Source organism: Sturnus vulgaris, chromosome 6, assembly GCF_052056855.1.
Source record: "Sturnus vulgaris isolate bStuVul1 chromosome 6, bStuVul1.hap1, whole genome shotgun sequence".
NCBI classification, from domain to species: Eukaryota; Metazoa; Chordata; class Aves; order Passeriformes; family Sturnidae; genus Sturnus; species Sturnus vulgaris.
Window position 1 is genome coordinate 39,228,540 of NC_142248.1, and position 18,084 is coordinate 39,246,623.

General features: G+C 38.7%; 1 protein-coding gene across 4 annotated transcripts in view; it reads left to right on the top strand.

Moving 5' to 3' along the window:
• Positions 1-18,084, top strand: part of KIF26A (kinesin family member 26A) — a 95,797-nt gene that overhangs the window by 67,831 nt on the left and 9,882 nt on the right. For all 4 annotated transcript variants that reach the window (XM_088166292.1, XM_088166291.1, XM_088166294.1 and 1 more), the window contains 7 exons: positions 136-319; positions 12,088-12,297; positions 14,264-14,357; positions 14,845-15,107; positions 15,357-15,540; positions 15,835-15,994; positions 17,620-17,782. In XM_088166292.1, the coding sequence (XP_088022418.1) occupies positions 136-319; positions 12,088-12,297; positions 14,264-14,357; positions 14,845-15,107; positions 15,357-15,540; positions 15,835-15,994; positions 17,620-17,782 (1,258 nt within the window). The remainder of the gene's footprint in view (positions 1-135; positions 320-12,087; positions 12,298-14,263; positions 14,358-14,844; positions 15,108-15,356; positions 15,541-15,834; positions 15,995-17,619; positions 17,783-18,084) is intronic.

An 18,084-nucleotide genomic window follows, 5' to 3' on the forward strand; every position in this document is an offset into this window, starting at 1 on the left:
TTATGAAATCAGATTAGAATGCAATGACTTGATTTGTTAAGCAGGCAGTGATGACAATGAGCATCTGTTTGTCTGGTTCAGATTCCTGTTAACACCTAAATAACATTGTCTTTTCTTGCTGTTACTTTTATACAGAGCAGCACAGAAGCTTAACTTGTCTTCGAAGAGAAAGAAATACCATCCGCCCCTGCCACACACACACGACTTCTCTATTTATGCTACTAACTTTAGTGGCATCCTGCAGCTCTGCCCTCCCCCAGCACCACCATGCCTTCTGAGAGCTGTGTCCAAAATCAAGGACAACCCTGGCATTGGAAAGGTAACTTTGCATTTCAATATTTTGAAATATTTTTCTAGACAAATTTTAACAGGGCTGGAAGCTTCTGGCTTAGAACAGAGCTGGACTCAAGAATGGGTCTTGGGATAGAGAGAGAGCCACATCAGTTTGAATGTGCCTGAGTGCTATTCCTCCTGTGGGCTTTACAAAGAGTAAGAGGCAAAATTTCCTTTGACATGCAAACCCACTGGTCCAAACCCAGGGCCCATAAAGGTTTCAGCTGTGGAAGGAGGAGTCTCTGTGTTGGCAGCAGGACTCAGGCACTGGTGCTGTCTCTCTGCTGAGGTTAAGGAGATGTGCACAGGGGGCTTTGTTTCCCTCTGCTTCAGATGTCATTGAAAGAGTATGGAAATGGAGTAACAGTCTCGCCAACTTAGGAAATGCAGCACCTTTGAAATTGAAAAATTCGTGATAAGTTTATCTAAAATTAATTAAAATACAACCCAATTACTTGGAGCTTTATTCATATTTATAACTGTTTAATCACCTACACAACAGAGTCTGAATACTTATTTACATAGGCTACAAGAGACTAGTGTTTGAAGATAGAATTGATGTATGTAATGTTCACAAGAGAGCTAAAATATGCACCTAGAATAACTATACAAGTCAGCATTAACATAAAGAGTTTGTCAGCCTAACTACCTGGATCTGACACTTGCTCACAGAGAATACTCTGTACTTCCTGAATTTGTGCTTATTGGAAAATAAAGAAATAATTTGGGCTATTTTAAGTAGGTGAAAAGTCACAGAGGAAGATGGATTGGTTTTTGTCTCCTGCTTTTCCAGTGTCTTAGAAAAGGGGATGTAATGATGGAATGCAGTAAACCTGGCACAGTAATTTAGACATTCTCAGGTGGAGAAGGGTTTGCTAAGGAATGTCCTTTCTATGTGTGAGTTTTAACAAAACCCATTTGTTGTGCCTGTTTTCTTTTTCTGTGAGACATAGCACTTGGCCATGGCACCAGGAATAACAGGGAGCATGGCATTTCTGAGGAACTTTACCTTAGGAAGACCTTTAAAGTATGTTTGTATATCCTTGTGCCTACAGCTCAATAAACCTGTCTCTGCACTTGTGTGCCTGCAGCTATGTGTAGCCAAGAGGCTACAGCCTTTTTCCTGTGCTTTGAGGGTGACTTGTACCTCATGGAAAGCTCTGGTTTATCTAGTGTCTTCAAACAGATTAACAGAGTCTGAGATCAAGTGTGTGATTCCAGAGGGCAGGAGATTATATGCCTTGGGTCATGTGCTCTACCTACTGTTTTCATTAGTGAGTAGAGCAGAGAGCTTTCCAAGGGAAAAGCTCCACCAGAATTCCATGGATATGGCAGGACCCTGATCAGCTCAGCTGTGGGAGCTTCTCCTCCAGCACAGGATATGTCAGTCTGTTGACCCTCAAAATATGTTATTTAGCTCTCAGCTGAAAACATTAAAAACATAGAATCACAGAATGTCCTGAGTTGGAAGGAACCTACAAGGATCATAGAGTGTTGAAGATTCTGTTTGTTGTGATTCTTGGAAATGGTCCTCTGCAGGGCCAGGAGTTGCACTCGATGATCCTTGTGGGTTCCTTCCAACTCAGCATATTCTGTGAATCTCTGAGGGCTCCAGCTGTGTCCTTCTCACCAAATACTTCTTGACCACAATTTGGAAGAACCCTGTGCTTTGCTGGAGAGGATAAGAATTCTCTGCTAATTGAATCAGCCCTTTAGTTGAGATTTAGAGCATCAAAATGATGATGGGGTAGGCTAGTTACCAGTTTTAATGCTCCTCAAAACTCAAAGTAGCCATCTCTGAAACACAGTGTAATACCTACTAAAAGTAGTACCTATTAAAGTTTGCAACTTTATAAATATTAGTGTTCACCTTAAAAAGACCCTCCAGCAATATAGCTTTTTCTAAAAATTATGAGTCACAAATGAAATATTTCACAAATGAAATTTCATAGGTCTGAATTCTTAAAACTTGTGATTCAAGAAGTGTCGTTCCTCTATAGGTGTTCTTTAGTACTAAAAATTAATAGTTTTACCTTTTCTGAGCAATGCCAAATGGTTTTTGGAAGCATTTAGCTCACTGTGTATTAGCACGCTCCATTATTTCCTACTCAACAGCGTCTGCTGATCAAGATTTACTCAGCTGGTATCTCATGATGAGGGTGATGGGAATAAAGTAATTACTTCCTCACTGCTTTAAGTAGCACAGCAATGGAGAGAGCAATCAGTAAACACTGGCAGTTGTGCTGTGGTCCTCGGTCAACATCAGTCTGTCTTCTAACAGCTTTTTACTCTACACTCCTCCTGGTTATCATTTTCCTCAGCTTTTTCTTGCAGCTTGTCCAATACTGAATATAAGATATACATATGGAACAGAATCAGCGATGAGTTCTGGAGTCACTTTTTCCTACCACAGCATCTGTGGCTGTGGTTGGTACTCTATGTGGTTTGGGTAATCATTCCCATTTCAGCAGTATCCCTCACAATTACTGTGTGGTTACAGTGGGTTAAGCAGCTGGTGAGGCAGCCTTTGCCTCACTAACCTCTGAGGAGTTGTTGCAAGAATGAAAAATAGAAGTAACAAAATGGAAACCCATGCAGTGTCCAGGATGCTTCAATGAGAGGAATGTGCCTCCTTTTATAAAAAAATGAAGAGATGAATGATATGCCAGCTATGCCAAAATACTATTTATTCTGCATGCGTAGTACTTGAATACTACAGTGACTAATTATTGTTTGTCCTGACACATTCTGTGCAGTCCCATTTCTCTCATAAATCCACTGGAAGCTTAGAGTAAAGTACATGTTGAAACATTTACAATGGCAGATATGAATGGCATTCTTTATTGTCTCTGCAATGGTAATAACATTTCTTCCATCCACTGATACTCAAGGTTGCTTCAATATATTGTAAGAGACACAGAAACAACATGGAAAATGTGACATAATTTTTAAGGCCAACACAGAAATAAAAGTTATTCTGAACTGGGTGATGGGACAGTTGAATCTAAGGAACTGACTGAAAGTAGCATCTGGACTATCTTGTGTTCTTCTGGGGTGTCAAGAACTGAACAGGTCCTGCCACTGGTAGTGGGACCTTGTCTTGAACATTTGAGCACAACAGACATTTGGGGAAAGGAAGCTTGAATTCTTGCTTTTGATAATGCAGTTACTGTGCATTGCGAGCGCTGCTGGGCGAGGCAGGAATGTGGAGAGATTATGATGGCCAGTTCTAGCACTTGCACTCAGTTATTGATTATTTGAGCCCAAGATCTAAATTTATTCTTAATGTCACATCATCATCTCCATGCATATTATCCCATTCTTCTGCAGTGAAATTGCTGTACAGCTTTTATGGTTGAATAGATTTGTTATTAGATACTTACTGCAGCAGAGAGCCCTTACATATCTTTTGCAATTTGTATTTATAATTTCTCACTGTTTCAAGTATTTTTCTGGAAGGTAGAAAATAAATCTTATTAATTTCTTTTACATTTCAGAAATATCAATTTTTTCTGCTTATAATAATTTCAGCAGCAGTGTGTGGACTTGTCCTGTGATACGAATCTTTAATTAAGCCTTTTGCTTAATTTTCTTTAGTAAGATTGCAAAGTGTTATACACTCTCTAAGGTGCTTGCTGGGGTTGTCAACACACAGGAATACCAAGCAGGGAAAAGTTGAAAAAACCAAAAAAGGGACAATTTAGAACAGTAGGTCTGCCTGGGACCTGTGTTTCATATAATCAACAGTAATCAACCTAATGCACAAAGGAAGAGATCCACTATCAATTCAAACTGGATACTGAAAGGAATTTTGCACACTACTGATAAATGTTACGTAGCAAAATTCAAACCTTTCTCTTGAATGTGCCAAAAGCATCAGAGTCCAAACCATTTAGTTGAATCTTGCTTAAAAGGCAATGATCCAGTGCACCATGATTCTTGTAACTGAATCATTTTTGTGGTCTCTCTGGGTGTTATTAAATTTAATGTCAGAATAGTAGGAAAGACGTCTGAAAGCCATTTAATATTGTCACTGGAAAGAAGTTAGATTATGCTCAATTTCTGACATTAATGTGCTACTTAAGATAATTTATCATATTGTGGTATTAAGAAAGACATCCTTTTTACAGTGGCTGCTGTATAGCATTCTAATGTGCTATTTTTCTTTAGCATGGTGGGAAGCCTTTTTCATGCAAAATGTTATTTTCTAGGGTTCTATTCAGATCATTCTTTATAATACTGCATCACTTACAACAGCAACTTTAAGTGCTTGTCTCTTCCAAGGATTCTGTCAATTTTTTTTTAATGTTAGAATGACAGAATGCTCCTATGTGAGACAATTGAAGTGGAGCATTTAAAGAGAACCTGAATCGTCAGACATGTTTCTTGGACAGGTATATGCATACTGCTCTCCATTTATGAGTTTTAGACATTTAGTTCCGTTTATGCTTTACTAAGCCATAGCTAAGGTACTGCTGAGATGATTTACTGATCATGCAGGGTTGTCTTAAGTGTGCTGTGTAAGAACCATTCACTGGTTCTTACTATGGTTTGATGACGGCTAACAAATAGGTACTTAATTTTGGCATCTTTACTGCTCCTTGTTCCCTAATGACTGAAGCATTATTTCTGATATAAGTCATGTATCACAGTAAGTACTCACCTATGGATGCAGGTAGCTCTGTATCATCCAAGGTACTTGCCAAAACACCTTGAACTGCTTAAACAAAAAAAAAAAAAAGTGAGATAAAAACACATAAGTTCTTATACTTTGTTTTCACCTTGAAAAAATGAAATAGTTTTCCTTCATGTTTTCTGAGAGTACAGAAATAATTATTTTTTAGCAGAGTACAATATAGAAATTATTTTTTTTCTTTTTGTTTTAGGTTATCCCAGGGGAGCTAGATGGTCTATTCTAGTGTGGCAATTTTTGCATATAAATTTGCCATCCATTGGTTATGGCAGTATATAAAAGGCCTGTAAGAACCACCCACAGTAAAACAATTTAGCAAGGGTTATATATCTGTCAGTTACAATTAAATCCATGAAAAATATTGGCTCTATACTAAGACTTTTGTAATTTGATTTATACTGTAGTTGAAAAATAAGTGATTTCATTGGAAAATGGTCTTTATTCAATGGAATGTGAGTTCTTTGTAATTTCTTGGTGAGAAATCTTAATTCAGAATGGTGGGTGTCTAAACATAGTTATTTAATTAACCTGCTGTTATACGCCATTTTGTGAACATTGGACAAAATTAACTTCCTGGCTGCACCATGCCTGTCAAGGATGTGTGTTTCTAGGGAATATTTAGTGTCCATTCAAATTTGTTATAATGACATTTATTGCTAAAGACCAAATTGCTTGTTCATTTAGGGATTATCATACTGCTGTAATGCAGAATATGACCAGCATTTTTAAAATGGATTCCAGTATAGTGCCAGCACTTTCCCAAAATACAGACAGACAGAGTTTATTTTAGCAAAAAAGGCTTGAGCACATGTATTTTAAAATTTTTCATGCTTTTTAATCCATTCCTTTTACTTTTTTCCTTGTAATTATGTCTAATATGAAACTTGACAACTATATAAGCATCAGATGCTAACAAAGCATCACTATAAAAACATAAACACTGCACATCCATTGATTTCAAAGGAGGTACCATATGTTACACTTATGCCTGTGCTAACATACTTGGCTGGGTCAGGATCCTAATTTCCTCAACATTCAAAATGCCATGGAGTCTAGTCATTACCTAGTGAATTAGTGGAGTCTTCTCTGTCTACATGTCTGTCCCTAATTAAACTGTGTAGTGTTTGGCACCCTCCACTGAAAGATGAATGACCAATTTTCTAAGATATATATATATATAAAATATTTTTTTGTATTTGTTGTCTAAAACATGTAGTAGAGGTCCATGATAATCTTAGGAACAGAATTCACATCATCTGGTTATTCACGTGTGAGATGGTTCTTCCCCTTTCTCTGGTCTCAGAGTTTAAAGCCTTTCCATCTCTCTTGTTTAGGGGGTAATAATCTATGAGAACCTGATTGTCAGTCTGATGGCTATTTCTGTCTAGAGCCATTATATGGGATTGTGTCATTCTCTCTTTTGGCTCTTCTCTCTGCAAATTCAGGCTTGGACATGATTTCTTCTGGGACAACACATGCCTCATTGGCCTTGGAGTTTTGTATTCTTTGATGTGTGGCTTTGCAATAGCTCCATTCAATTCAGATCCAAAATACATGGGCCTTACTAGATAAAATTGCTAGCTTGCTTCTGACCATCAGTCTCACCTTCAGCTGTCAGTTGCTTTAAATTTTGGGTTTCACAGGCTTTTCTGGTGCTGGCATATGCTTGATGCTCTGTGCTGTCTTGACGAGTCCTGAAGCCAGCCCATTATTTTGTTTGGTGTGGCTCCTCTGTCCTGTTCTCCTCAACTCCTTCTGCTTCAGTGTGTTGGGGACATCTGGAAACTGAGAGCCCACACCAGTGGGTCATGTGGCAAAGCTGGAGAAGGTCACAGCATGGGAACAGTGACTCCACATGGCAATGGGGCAGAAGGTCTCTCCTTGTGACCCTGTGCTGTGGAATGGGGCAGCCAGTATCAAAGGAGGAAGGGCTGGTGCCATCATATCATGTACATCCCTCAGTTTCTGAGATATTTTGGTGTTTAGGTGAAAACTGTTAAAATAATTCATCTAGATTTGTTTTTCATAAAGGGTAAAGATCTCAAGGTTTAGAGTTTTGTCTCGGGACTCCAACAGGTTACTGATATTTGAGTGGATCTGTGATTCTCTAGTGATCTCATCAGATGTTTCTAAAACTTTATGGGGTTTGGCCCCAGAGTCCTCCACATAGCCTTGTCTTAAACAAGGAGGACTTTTCTTTTTTTCTCCTAATTTATTTTTTTTTTTTAGTAATCTACCTTTTTGCCGGTTCATCTCCTTAAAATCCCTATGTTTGGGATTAAATTGGTGTGATTTTTGTTTTTATTCTTCAGCATACATCCGTTAGGTTTGTCCTTCCATATCTGGAGCAAATGAATTATAGTGGCTTTTTTGTTGCCTTTCTTTGACCTGACTTCCACTGTAAGCTGGCAGATAAAGTTAAAAAAAAAAAATTCTTTGATTGCGCAGAAACTCTCATCCTTGCCAGTGAAGGTAAAAATTACACCCATTGTTGTGCTGGGTGAGGGGCCTCTGACCTTATGCCACCCATTTCTAAAGCTTTTCCAAAATTAGGTGCTTGTTTATTTATTTTTTGAATTCTTTATCTTGTAATGACATATTCAATATATATTTACCATTTTCTTTTCCTAAGTACTTTTGCTTTTAATAGTATTTCCTTCAGCATTTCTGCTGACCTCCTGGTTTCTGCATATACACGAATTTGGAAAAGTTCAGTAATGGAGTGTGAACCCTCAGTGTATAAACCCCACCAGATTAGAATCAGTTAATTAATGAGATACTTCAGTTGTTTCCATGATTTAGTCTGTCTTCAGGCACTGAGAAAAATGTTAATAATGTGAAAATATTGTGATTTTTATGTTTCTTTTATTTTTATTTGCAGAAATTGAACTCAAATACAAACCTTAGTCTCTTTTCTATCAACATCCTCATTAAAATAGAACTTCTCTCTAGTATCCAATGCCTGCATGAATGTCTGTTTATATCCTTCATAATTATAACCTTCTACTTGCAATTCTTTTTTACTTTGTGTCATTCTCTACATTGAAGAAGAAACAACAAAAGGGGGGAAAAAGGTAGTAATAATACCGACTTTTAGCAAAAAGGGTAATTCCCATCACAGGATGGATATTTGTGTTCGCTTCCTTAAAGAATATAAAAGACGTGGAGTGCCCTGAGCCTGAAATGACTTTTCTGAAATCACCAAATTTGTATTGTCTTTCCTTTTTTGTGTTCTCTCTCTCTTTCTCTCCTCCCTCATCCCCAGTCCTTTTAGATCTCTTAGATTCCTAGCTCGCCGACCTGTTATTTTTCCTTCAGACCTGTTTTATTCTTCCCTTTCTTTATTCATTCTCTGAATTTATTTTATTTTGTTTCCTTGCTTTGTACAGATGTTAGCAGTAGCTGGTACCACTGCATTTGGAGTTGACCCCAGTACATATTGTGAAACCTGTACATATTGTCAAATAATCACCCACAAAGAGTGTAATCTTGAGTGAGAGATTAATTGTGCTTAATTCTAATAATTCATTTTCATAAGCAAATAAAAGTATTAGAGTGCAGTCATTGCTGATTTGCTCCCTAGTTATGGGCCAAAGTTGCTTCCAAATTTACAGGCCCTGTATTATCCTGAATCCTCCCCTCCCTGCAAGCCCTTGTTTCTGGATGATTTCCTGCACATATTGCTTTCTCAGGTGAGCATGCCTTTTGTATGAGAACTAGATAAAGAGACCCAGGAGAAGGTCAGTTAAATTGATCCTTAAGGCAAGAGCCATGCTGTCTCTGTAGTACTCATACTGTACTGTTTTCCTGCAGTATTAACTCCAGAAGAATACTGGGATGAACTTCGGAGCTGGGAATATAAACCTGTCACTTAAGATTGGTCCTCAACCACAGGCATGCAGGAAGTGTGAGAAGAAGAAACAGTATTACACCAAACCTTTCCTTTATACACACAGAAGCATGTGCATGCACCCAGCATCTGCCTGCTCTTAGTTTTTGCTCCTGTGAAGGGATATGTTTGAGCAATCTTTGTGCTTGATGGTACTTCCATGAGCATTTCTGCTTTATTTATGAGTGAAATCAGTCTGGCTCAGCATCATGAATGAGTGTGGCACATTATAACTCTGCAATTACTGATAGATAACACTTATAGATATATTTACTGGGCAGGAAAACTAAATGTGAAATCAGTATTTTTCTACTCTGCAAATCAGCTTTTATGCACAAAACACTAAAAGAAGAAGTCCCTCAAGCTGCTTTTCTCTGCCCCCTCACATTTGTCTTGAAAGCTCACTTCCATTGTAAAAATGAAGATGACCTTTGAGACCTGTTAAGTTTGGGATCTGTTCATTTATGGGAAGCTATTGTATTTTTTTGATTCGGAGAGGTGGTCTTAAAAAACTAATTTGTCACACAAAGATTTTCTGTGGGTGAAGCCATCATTGAGTTTAGGGGGAGCAATGCTCTGATAGGGGTAACTTGCTGTTTAGGTCAGGAGGAAACCAATTTTCCTCTTATCCAAGCTCTGGCTGCTATAATCTAATAATAGATGGAAGAGAGAACAGAAATGACTGTTTAGATAAGTGGTTTGAAAACAGCATATATTTTAAAATTCATTTTAATCAAGTGACCCTGAAGTGGGCATTTATACTTACATATATTTATATATTTAGGTTTTGTTTCTTTTTTGCCCTGAGGGAGGTTATTTTTTATGAGCACCTTGGTAGCATGTCAAGGTTGAGCTAGCAGGCTAATACACAAAGCTGGCTTCATGCAGCTTTTATGGGGAAACAGCCTTGAGTGTGTCACCTCTGATGCACTTTGCTTTTGAGGCAGCTGTTTCATTTATTCTAAGGTTTGCTTGTTTTCTGGGACTGTATTTTCATATTTATATTACTGTGAAAGGCAAAAGAAAAGAAAGTGTTGAATCAGGGGACAGCTTGAGTCAATAGGTGGAAGAATTTGCTGATATGTTTGGTGGAGCCTCCTGCAGTGTTTATTGATAGGGTTGGTTGTTTCTTAACCTTTTTGTTTGGAAGAAATGCTTGGGAAAAGCTTTTAGAGCTGCTTTGTGGAAAAGATTTTCTTTGAGGGTGCTTGAAGAGTTGTGTAGGGATGCCTGTGTGCAGCTTAGCCCCCATAGAGAGAAGGAGATGGAAGAAGGGACAGTTGAGAACTTAAATGTTAGAATTACCTGCCCTCCCCAGCTGGTAAGGGCAGGGACAGTTCAGCATGGTGCTTCCTGCTGCTCCCACATCTGCTGTGGATCATCCTGGCTTGGCCACTGCATTTCACTGCACACACTGGGTGCAGATGTGTCTGCTGTCACCTTTTCATCTTGTCTGGTACGAGGGGCAGTCCCTGAGGGTGGCTCAGCCTGCTCTGGTCTCTGCTTGTTGCCTGCATTTCACATGCTGTGCTTTGCTGAAATAGGTTTTCAGCTTTGGTTCTTGCTTTGCCAGTATCTCTATGGACACAGAAGTGACAGGGAAGTGCTGACTGCAAAGTCCATTTTTTGGGTAAAGACATAATGTGTTCATGGAATAAGTGCACACCATTTTAATGACATAATGTTCTTGAAATGAAGTAAGTAGGGGTCAAATTGTTCCATCACATTTAAGGTTACATTTAGCAAAAAACTCTCTGAAATGGAGAATCATTCTTTATCAGAGACAAGTGCTTTTGTACCCTGCTTCTACATGCAGTATCCAGCTCAGGGCTAAAAGTGACCCTGACTCATAGAACCATAGAATTGTCTAAGCTGGAAAGGATCTTCAAGTCTAGCTGTTAACCCAGCACTGCCAAGCCCACCACTGAACCATGTGCTTTAACAGGAGTGGGTGTTTTGTGGCTCAGTAGCCATGCTGCAGAAGATGCAGGTGCTGATGGGCACTGTGGACAGTGCATATGTAAATTGTTCCAGTGGTGGTGTATCACAGCTGTCGAGGCTCTTCAACCACCTGGTTAACTCTGGTTCTGTGGGAGCTGTTTGGTAGTTGAATAAGGAGGTTATGCTGTTATTCAGCTTGTTACTGAAACATTTCATACACTGTGGAAAAAGTAATTCTCATGGAACATTGCTTTTCTCTGAAGTCTGATCTGCGGGGCAGTTCAGAGTTGAAGTTGCACCTGTAATAGTAATTTACTTCAGTGCAAGGTGTATAAAACATGCTGGTTCTGACATGGGAGCATTTCATAAGGATAAATGGTTGTAAGTGGGTGTGAGGCAGTATTTCACAGGTTTTTAAAGTAAGAGCATGATTTCCAGGAAGCTTAAAAGAAGCAGGTGTGCAGCTGTTGCTGAATTTTCCTGAGACCCAGTCACTTGGCTCCCATAAGGTGCTTTGGAAATCACATCTAACATGTCAGAGCTTTGTAAAGATACGTCTTAAAAACCTGTGTGTAGGATATCATAATTTGTAGTGCTGCAATAGAAATGTACCTTGTGAGAGGTTTCTTTTCAAACTTTTTCACCTTTTAGTGGTTTGTGATTTGGTTTTTTTTCCTTCATTTTTTTTTCTCCCATTAAATCTGAAACTAACCACTGAAGAGCCTAGCAATGACAGCATAAAGGCAACTGACTGGGACAGTTGTAAGAGAAACACCTTTTTATTAGAGTAATGTGAGTGAGAAATTGAAAGTTTCTAGACATATTTCAAATGCAGTAGGTGTCTGAGCCTTGTGTTATTCAGACTGGTTTTCAAAGTGTCCTTTTGGTCACATTGAGTACTTGAAAGGCAGGAGACTAGAATTCTCTTTCTTTGGCAGTGTGTTACACCTACAGTGGATCATACTTGCAAATCAGACATTTATAAATTGAATTGGTAAAACTGGAATAGCATCAACTGAAGAGACAAAGTGCACCTTTGAAATCTAATTAGTTCAGCGAAGACCCCAGGCTGGAAAATCTGGCTCTGTTTTCGTCCCATGGTTGTTCTGACACACCTAAACATTGTGAACAAACACATCATGGGAAGGGGAGTGGGTTTGGGAGGAATGCTTTGCACGTGTTTATCTGTAGCTGGGAACTCAAGTTGTTGCTCTCTTCTGAATCCTTGCAGGTGAAAGTGATGGTAAGGATTTGTTCCTCTCAAGGAGCACACGAAACGTCTGAATCCATGTCCTTCCTAAAGGTAGACCCACGAAAAAAGCAAATCACATTTTATGATCCAGCAACGACTGGGCCTTCCAATGCAGGTCACAGAAGAGGTGTTGTTGCTGTCCCAAAGATGTTTGCCTTTGATGCAGTTTTCCCCCAGGACGCTTCACAGGTACTGTAGTCACATAAACCTCTTGAGTCTTCTCTTGGCCACTGCATTTGATTGCCTGAAGAGTTCCTTCTGTTTCTGGGACATTTTATTTAAATGAGTTGTCTTAATGCCTGGAAAAAAACATGGTAATTAATAGACAAGTGGGTACATTCTTACATCTTCTGTTTAGCTGAGAGGTAAAATTAAGGAGTAGTAGCTGGGGAGGTAGATTTCCTGACTAAATTACTTTCTTGTGCATTCTCTTGTTAGAGAAGGGCATACAGCCAGCTTGAAATCCAGTTTTCCATCCAGCTAGGTTTTAACCCATTTGATGAGACTGAAATAATGTTCTTCAGGAAATAAACATGTGCTTAATGTTAAACTAAATGCTGTTAGGAGGAAAGATAAAGCTAACCCCTTGGGACTGTTATACTGAAACAGGGAGCTTTTACATTATCTGCACCTTTTCCAGTTTGTTTATACTGTGGTTTTGACTGATTATTTTATGTTGATGGTTGTGGTGATGGTGGTGCATGTCTTTCTTTTGGCCTGCAAAAGGGAACATTAATTCATTAGTGGCCTCAGACCTGAAATCTGCTGCACAGACAGGATGGCTGGTCTGAGAGGACTGGGGTCTGTAGTACATTCAGTGAGGTTGCACTCATGGACATCTGATAATTCCTTCTGTGAAAAATCTTTGGTTCAGAAAATAAAATCCTAGAACAGCTTTCAAAAGAACTAATTCAACAGCATTTGAAGAACTACACCAAGTCTGAACTGCTGAAAAAAAATTAGAGTGAAAAATACAGCGCAAAGCATCCAAGGTGAAAACAGTCTATTAATGTTGAGAAGATACGACAAGGTCTAGTTCATAATCCCTCCTCTTCTCCTTGTTTATTTTTTTGGGGTCTCAGGCTGTAGATAGGAAAATATCTATTGAGTCTAAGTTCTAGACAAGCACTAAAGATGAAGAATAACTTCCCACACACATCAGTTCCCAAAGCACCCATAACCACATCCAAAAGCTGTTTTTAGATCCTGCATGAGTTCAAACAGAGTCTTTGTGCAGGAGTGTGCAACAGCAATCTCAGCATTAGGCTAGAACTGGAAGTGAGGTTTTTTCACTTGTGCTGCCAGCCCTGCTGCAAGGTATCTGGTCACAGCCTGCATGTCTGCTGGTTTTGGCACCAGTCCTTCAGGCTGTTGACCCTGATTTAGGATGACTTTTCAGTTCCTTGTAGCAGGCCTGTTGGATGGCCTGTTGTGATGTTTTTGGGTGATGTTGGCCACTGCAGCCCTTTCTGTGGAGGCATTACTGCTGGAGGTATTATTGCTGGAGGCAAGCTTGCTGCCATGCACCTGCAAACAGAGCCTTATCATTTCACTGTAGTTACATATTTACAACAGCCCCCTCCTCTGCCCCCAGTTGCTGTACTTAATAGATCATCTTATTGTGTGTTTGAAACCTTCGCTGACATGGATAAACTGGTTTTAGAACAATCAAGTATTTTAGCAAGTTGTCTTTATTGATGATGGTGTTTCTGCTGGAAGAGGAAAATGTGATACTATGAAATCTTATTCAGGGATCTTAATGCATTTTCTCCAGTATGGATGTCTTTTTAATTCCTGTGAGCACTCCTGAGTAGCTTAATTTCAGTGGAGTTGCTACTATTACTGAATAGCCTTGGCTAAGCTATTATACCAGCAGGAAGCCTGGTTGGATAGCATTCAGTTTGCTACATTAGTCATAGAATCAATATTCCAAGAGAATAGGTTTAATAGAATTGAAAACTATTTTAGGCTGTAGTAGCATATTTTATTATTTTTTTAAGATAGCATAGTTACTAAAATAATAGGACTGATGCCATAAAAGTGGGGAGAATATTATGCCTCAAAAATATTGAGTCATTCATTTCATTACAGAAGAACAGTAAAAACCACAGTAGTATATGCTCTTTCACTTATTTGTCTCCAATTTTTCTTTCAGGCTGAGGTATGCTCTGGAACAGTAGCAGAAGTAATCCAGTCTGTTGTGAATGGTGCAGATGGTTGCATATTTTGCTTTGGTCATGTCAAGCTTGGTGAGCTCCCAAATTCGTTACAGTTAATTACTATGTCAGTCTGATAATTACATGCTGTCAGCTCCTGGAACAATAAACCTGGAGTATATGAATAGATTAGAATTTCTTTTTAATTAGCTTTGCAAACTTATCAGGGTTTATTTCTACACCGTGATTGTAAGTTTTAATTTGAAAAGGTAAAATGTAGCATCAGATTAGCTTATTCAAGAGCAAGTTTATGTAGGTGCACTGTGATGGAAATCAAAAGATCAGAGATGTTTTTAACATTAATTTGCTCTGGGTCTGGCTTATAAAACTTGCAAACCTAATTGAATAAATAGTAATGGGTTATTAATTACATACTTTGAATTTTTTCATTTGTTCTTTCCCTTATCTGTGCAGCACATGGTACACGTAATGTACCATGGTGATATCAGGTGGCAATATGAAGACACACTGCCTTGTACAAGAAAGGTTAATTGTGTTTATATTTATCTTTTCGTTCTAGGAAAATCTTTTACTATGATTGGGAAAGATAACTCCACACAAAGCCTTGGTATCATCCCCTGTGCAATTTCTTGGCTCTTCAAATTGATCAATGAACGTAAAGAAAAAACTGGAACTCGTTTCTCTATTAGAGTATCTGCTGTAGAGATCAGTGGCAAAGATGAAAACCTTAAGGATTTGTTAGCTGAAGTAGCCACTGGCAGCCTTCAGGATGGCCAGTCTCCTGGGGTATATCTGAGAGAAGATCCAATATGTGGAACCCAGGTATAATGAATATCACAACATAGATTTTTCTGAGCTTGACTATCTTCTACTTTTTATTTCCTTTTATCTGACAACAATGATGATAACTTTTAAGCCAGTAAAAAAATTTATTGCTTTTAATTTATAAGCCCTTCTCTCATGGTGTATATATTTGTTTCTCTTAGTGCCCTGGAGATTTAGCATGTTCAGCAAAAAATAATATAAAAAATGCCCCCATGCTAATTTGTCATTTTCTTGTTTATATTCAAGCTTCAAAACCAAAGTGAGCTAAGGGCCCCGACAGCAGAGAAAGCTGCCTTTTTCCTTGATGCTGCAATTGCTGCCAGAAGCACCAGCAAGCCTGAATGTGAGGAGGAAGATAGGAGGAATTCACACATGCTTTTTACTCTTCACATATACCAGTATCGCATGGAGAAGAGTGGCAAAGGAGGAAGTATGAATGTTCTTACCATACTGTTTATTTTTAAATGATGTGGTCTTGCATTAGTTTTAATAATAATTTGCAATTAACTTGAAAAGAAGAAAATGAACTCTTAAGCCAATTGAGTCACCTTTAACTTTTGTAGCTGTGACTAATATCTGGTTTCCTTACAATTAAATATTAATTTGGTCATTATCCCATGCTGTATTCATTATTCTCCTCATTTGAATGCCTTTTGAATACCAGGTTTGGCTTGAGTCCACACAAGAACGTGATGTACAACTGTTTTTCCCCTTTTTGTTTTAGTGTCTGGAGGACGCAGTCGTTTGCATCTCATTGATCTAGGGAGCTGTGAAAAAGTGCTGAGCAAGAGCCGAGATGGAGGAGGCTCTCTGTGTCTGTCTCTCTCTGCCCTGGGCAATGTAATTTTGGCCTTAATTAATGGTGCTAAGCATGTGCCATATAAGTAAGTGAATTCTAGTCTTCATTATCTTAACTTTGTGGCTGGTGTTACCTGAGAAATGATTACATCAGCAATTTACTGTTTACCTAATATGAAGTTAAAGGAACTTCTGTTAGAGAGGGGTCTGTCTGCTTTTAAGGTCACTTCTACAGATACACGGATCTGTTCATCTTCTTGTCCATATTAACATACACACAGGTTTTAAAATGTTAAAATAATGTGAAATTCTTAGGTAGATGGCCAAAAATGGTATATTGGTATATGCTGAGTTTGAGTAAAGGTTTGGCGAGGGTTTGATTGTTGAAAAAAGTGAGGGAAAAATGGCTAAGATGTTTTCTTCTCTCTCCTCTTTGTTTCCTGGATTTGGAATTTTTGGCTGATCTCAGCCAGCTGGACATTAGTGAATAATTGAACTCAAATTTAATAGGATTTTCTCTTCTTTTTGCAATGTAAAAATTGTACTGAAATTCTGGAAAATAATTGAGTGTTGATTAAGTATGGTCATCAAAGGTTGTTACTGACATTAATTTAGCAGAATTGAATGTTTAGGTGTGTTCCATTGTGGAGTGTCTGTGACAACAATTTTGTGTCAAACACACCTGTGGGGAGCTCAGCTTAAAGACAACAGCCACACTGTAAGCACCCTTACCAGAACTTGGCCTTCAGTCCTTAAATTTAATTGCTGCTTGTCTTAACAACAGCACAAAGTTATAATGCATTATCAATCATGTCATTTCACATATTTATCTAGTGATGCATCTCAAACAGGTGGTTTTTTCTTTCTGTATTAGGCAGAGAGATATTTTCCTCAGGGTACTTGCTAGATTTGTGTATGGAGTAGAGGATGGATGGGTTAGAATAGAAAAGGGCAGATCCTCAACTTGGTCACCTACTGTGGTTTAGTGACCAGACATGACAGGAGTTCCCTCAGGCTGGAACTGCTCAGCAGGGCAGCTGGAAGCAGGGAGTTTCCTACTCCTAGGAACTGTGGGGAAAGATGTCTTGGAGACCAGTGGAGGACAAAATGTCACTTGTCTTGTCAGCTTTACTGTCCACAGTGGAGGCTTTGCATCACCAGGAAAGCCTCCAGAGATAAGTTCTCCTTCCCTTTTGCTATGTCAGAGCAGACCACAGGTGGCAGAACGGAAAGTAGATTAGTTGGGATGACACTTGTATTTCTGGTATCTAACATTGTTGTATCTGTTTAGAGATCTCTTACCATTTCTGTCGATTTCTTTTATTTCTAAAAAAAGTGTTTCCATAGAGCTTACAGAATGTAACTGTTCAGGTACTAAGTCTGTTCAGCTAAAAATACAGCACTCGTGAGCTCTTTTGGGTGGTATGACCTAAACCTGAGAAAACGAGTTATCAGTCAGTTGGTTAACAATTTTCTAAGCAACAGAATGACTTACCATACTGTAAATACACAGGCAGATAAATTAAAATATCGGTACATTTGTACATGCACATTTAGACACATTTTAAGTGTGATCAATAACAGGAGCATATTTCTTATCTACATGTACCATGCATGCACAAGAGTGAAAGCACAGCTTGTGGTATAAAATTCTGCAAAAAAAGGTGGTGGTTTCTTTAAATAATCCTCGTGATTTCATTTTTTTGCACAGGGACAACAAGTTGACAATGTTGTTGAGGGAATCACTTGGGAACATCAACTGCAGGACTACTATGATTGCACACATTTCTGACTCCCCAGCCAATTATGCAGAGACTCTCACCACAGTTCAGCTTGCATCGCGAATCCACCGCATGAGAAAGAAGAAATCCAAGGTTGGTTCACAAACAAGCAGAAATTAATTCATTTGAAAATGAGTTTTCCTAACCTCTCAGTAGGGGAACATGGAATTTCTCGATGGTAGGAAGTAATACAAAATGCATAGAATCTCAGGAGAGGAACTGACAAATGACTTGGCACTGAGCCATCATTCTGCCCCCAATCCTTAATCCTGAAATTCCCTTCTTTTTGTTTCAAACACGTATTCTTTCTTTGCTTACATGTAGAACTATCTCAAAAGCTTCTATCAGTATTAATTAAAAATCAATAGAGGAGGAAGAGAAAACTATTGAGGAGA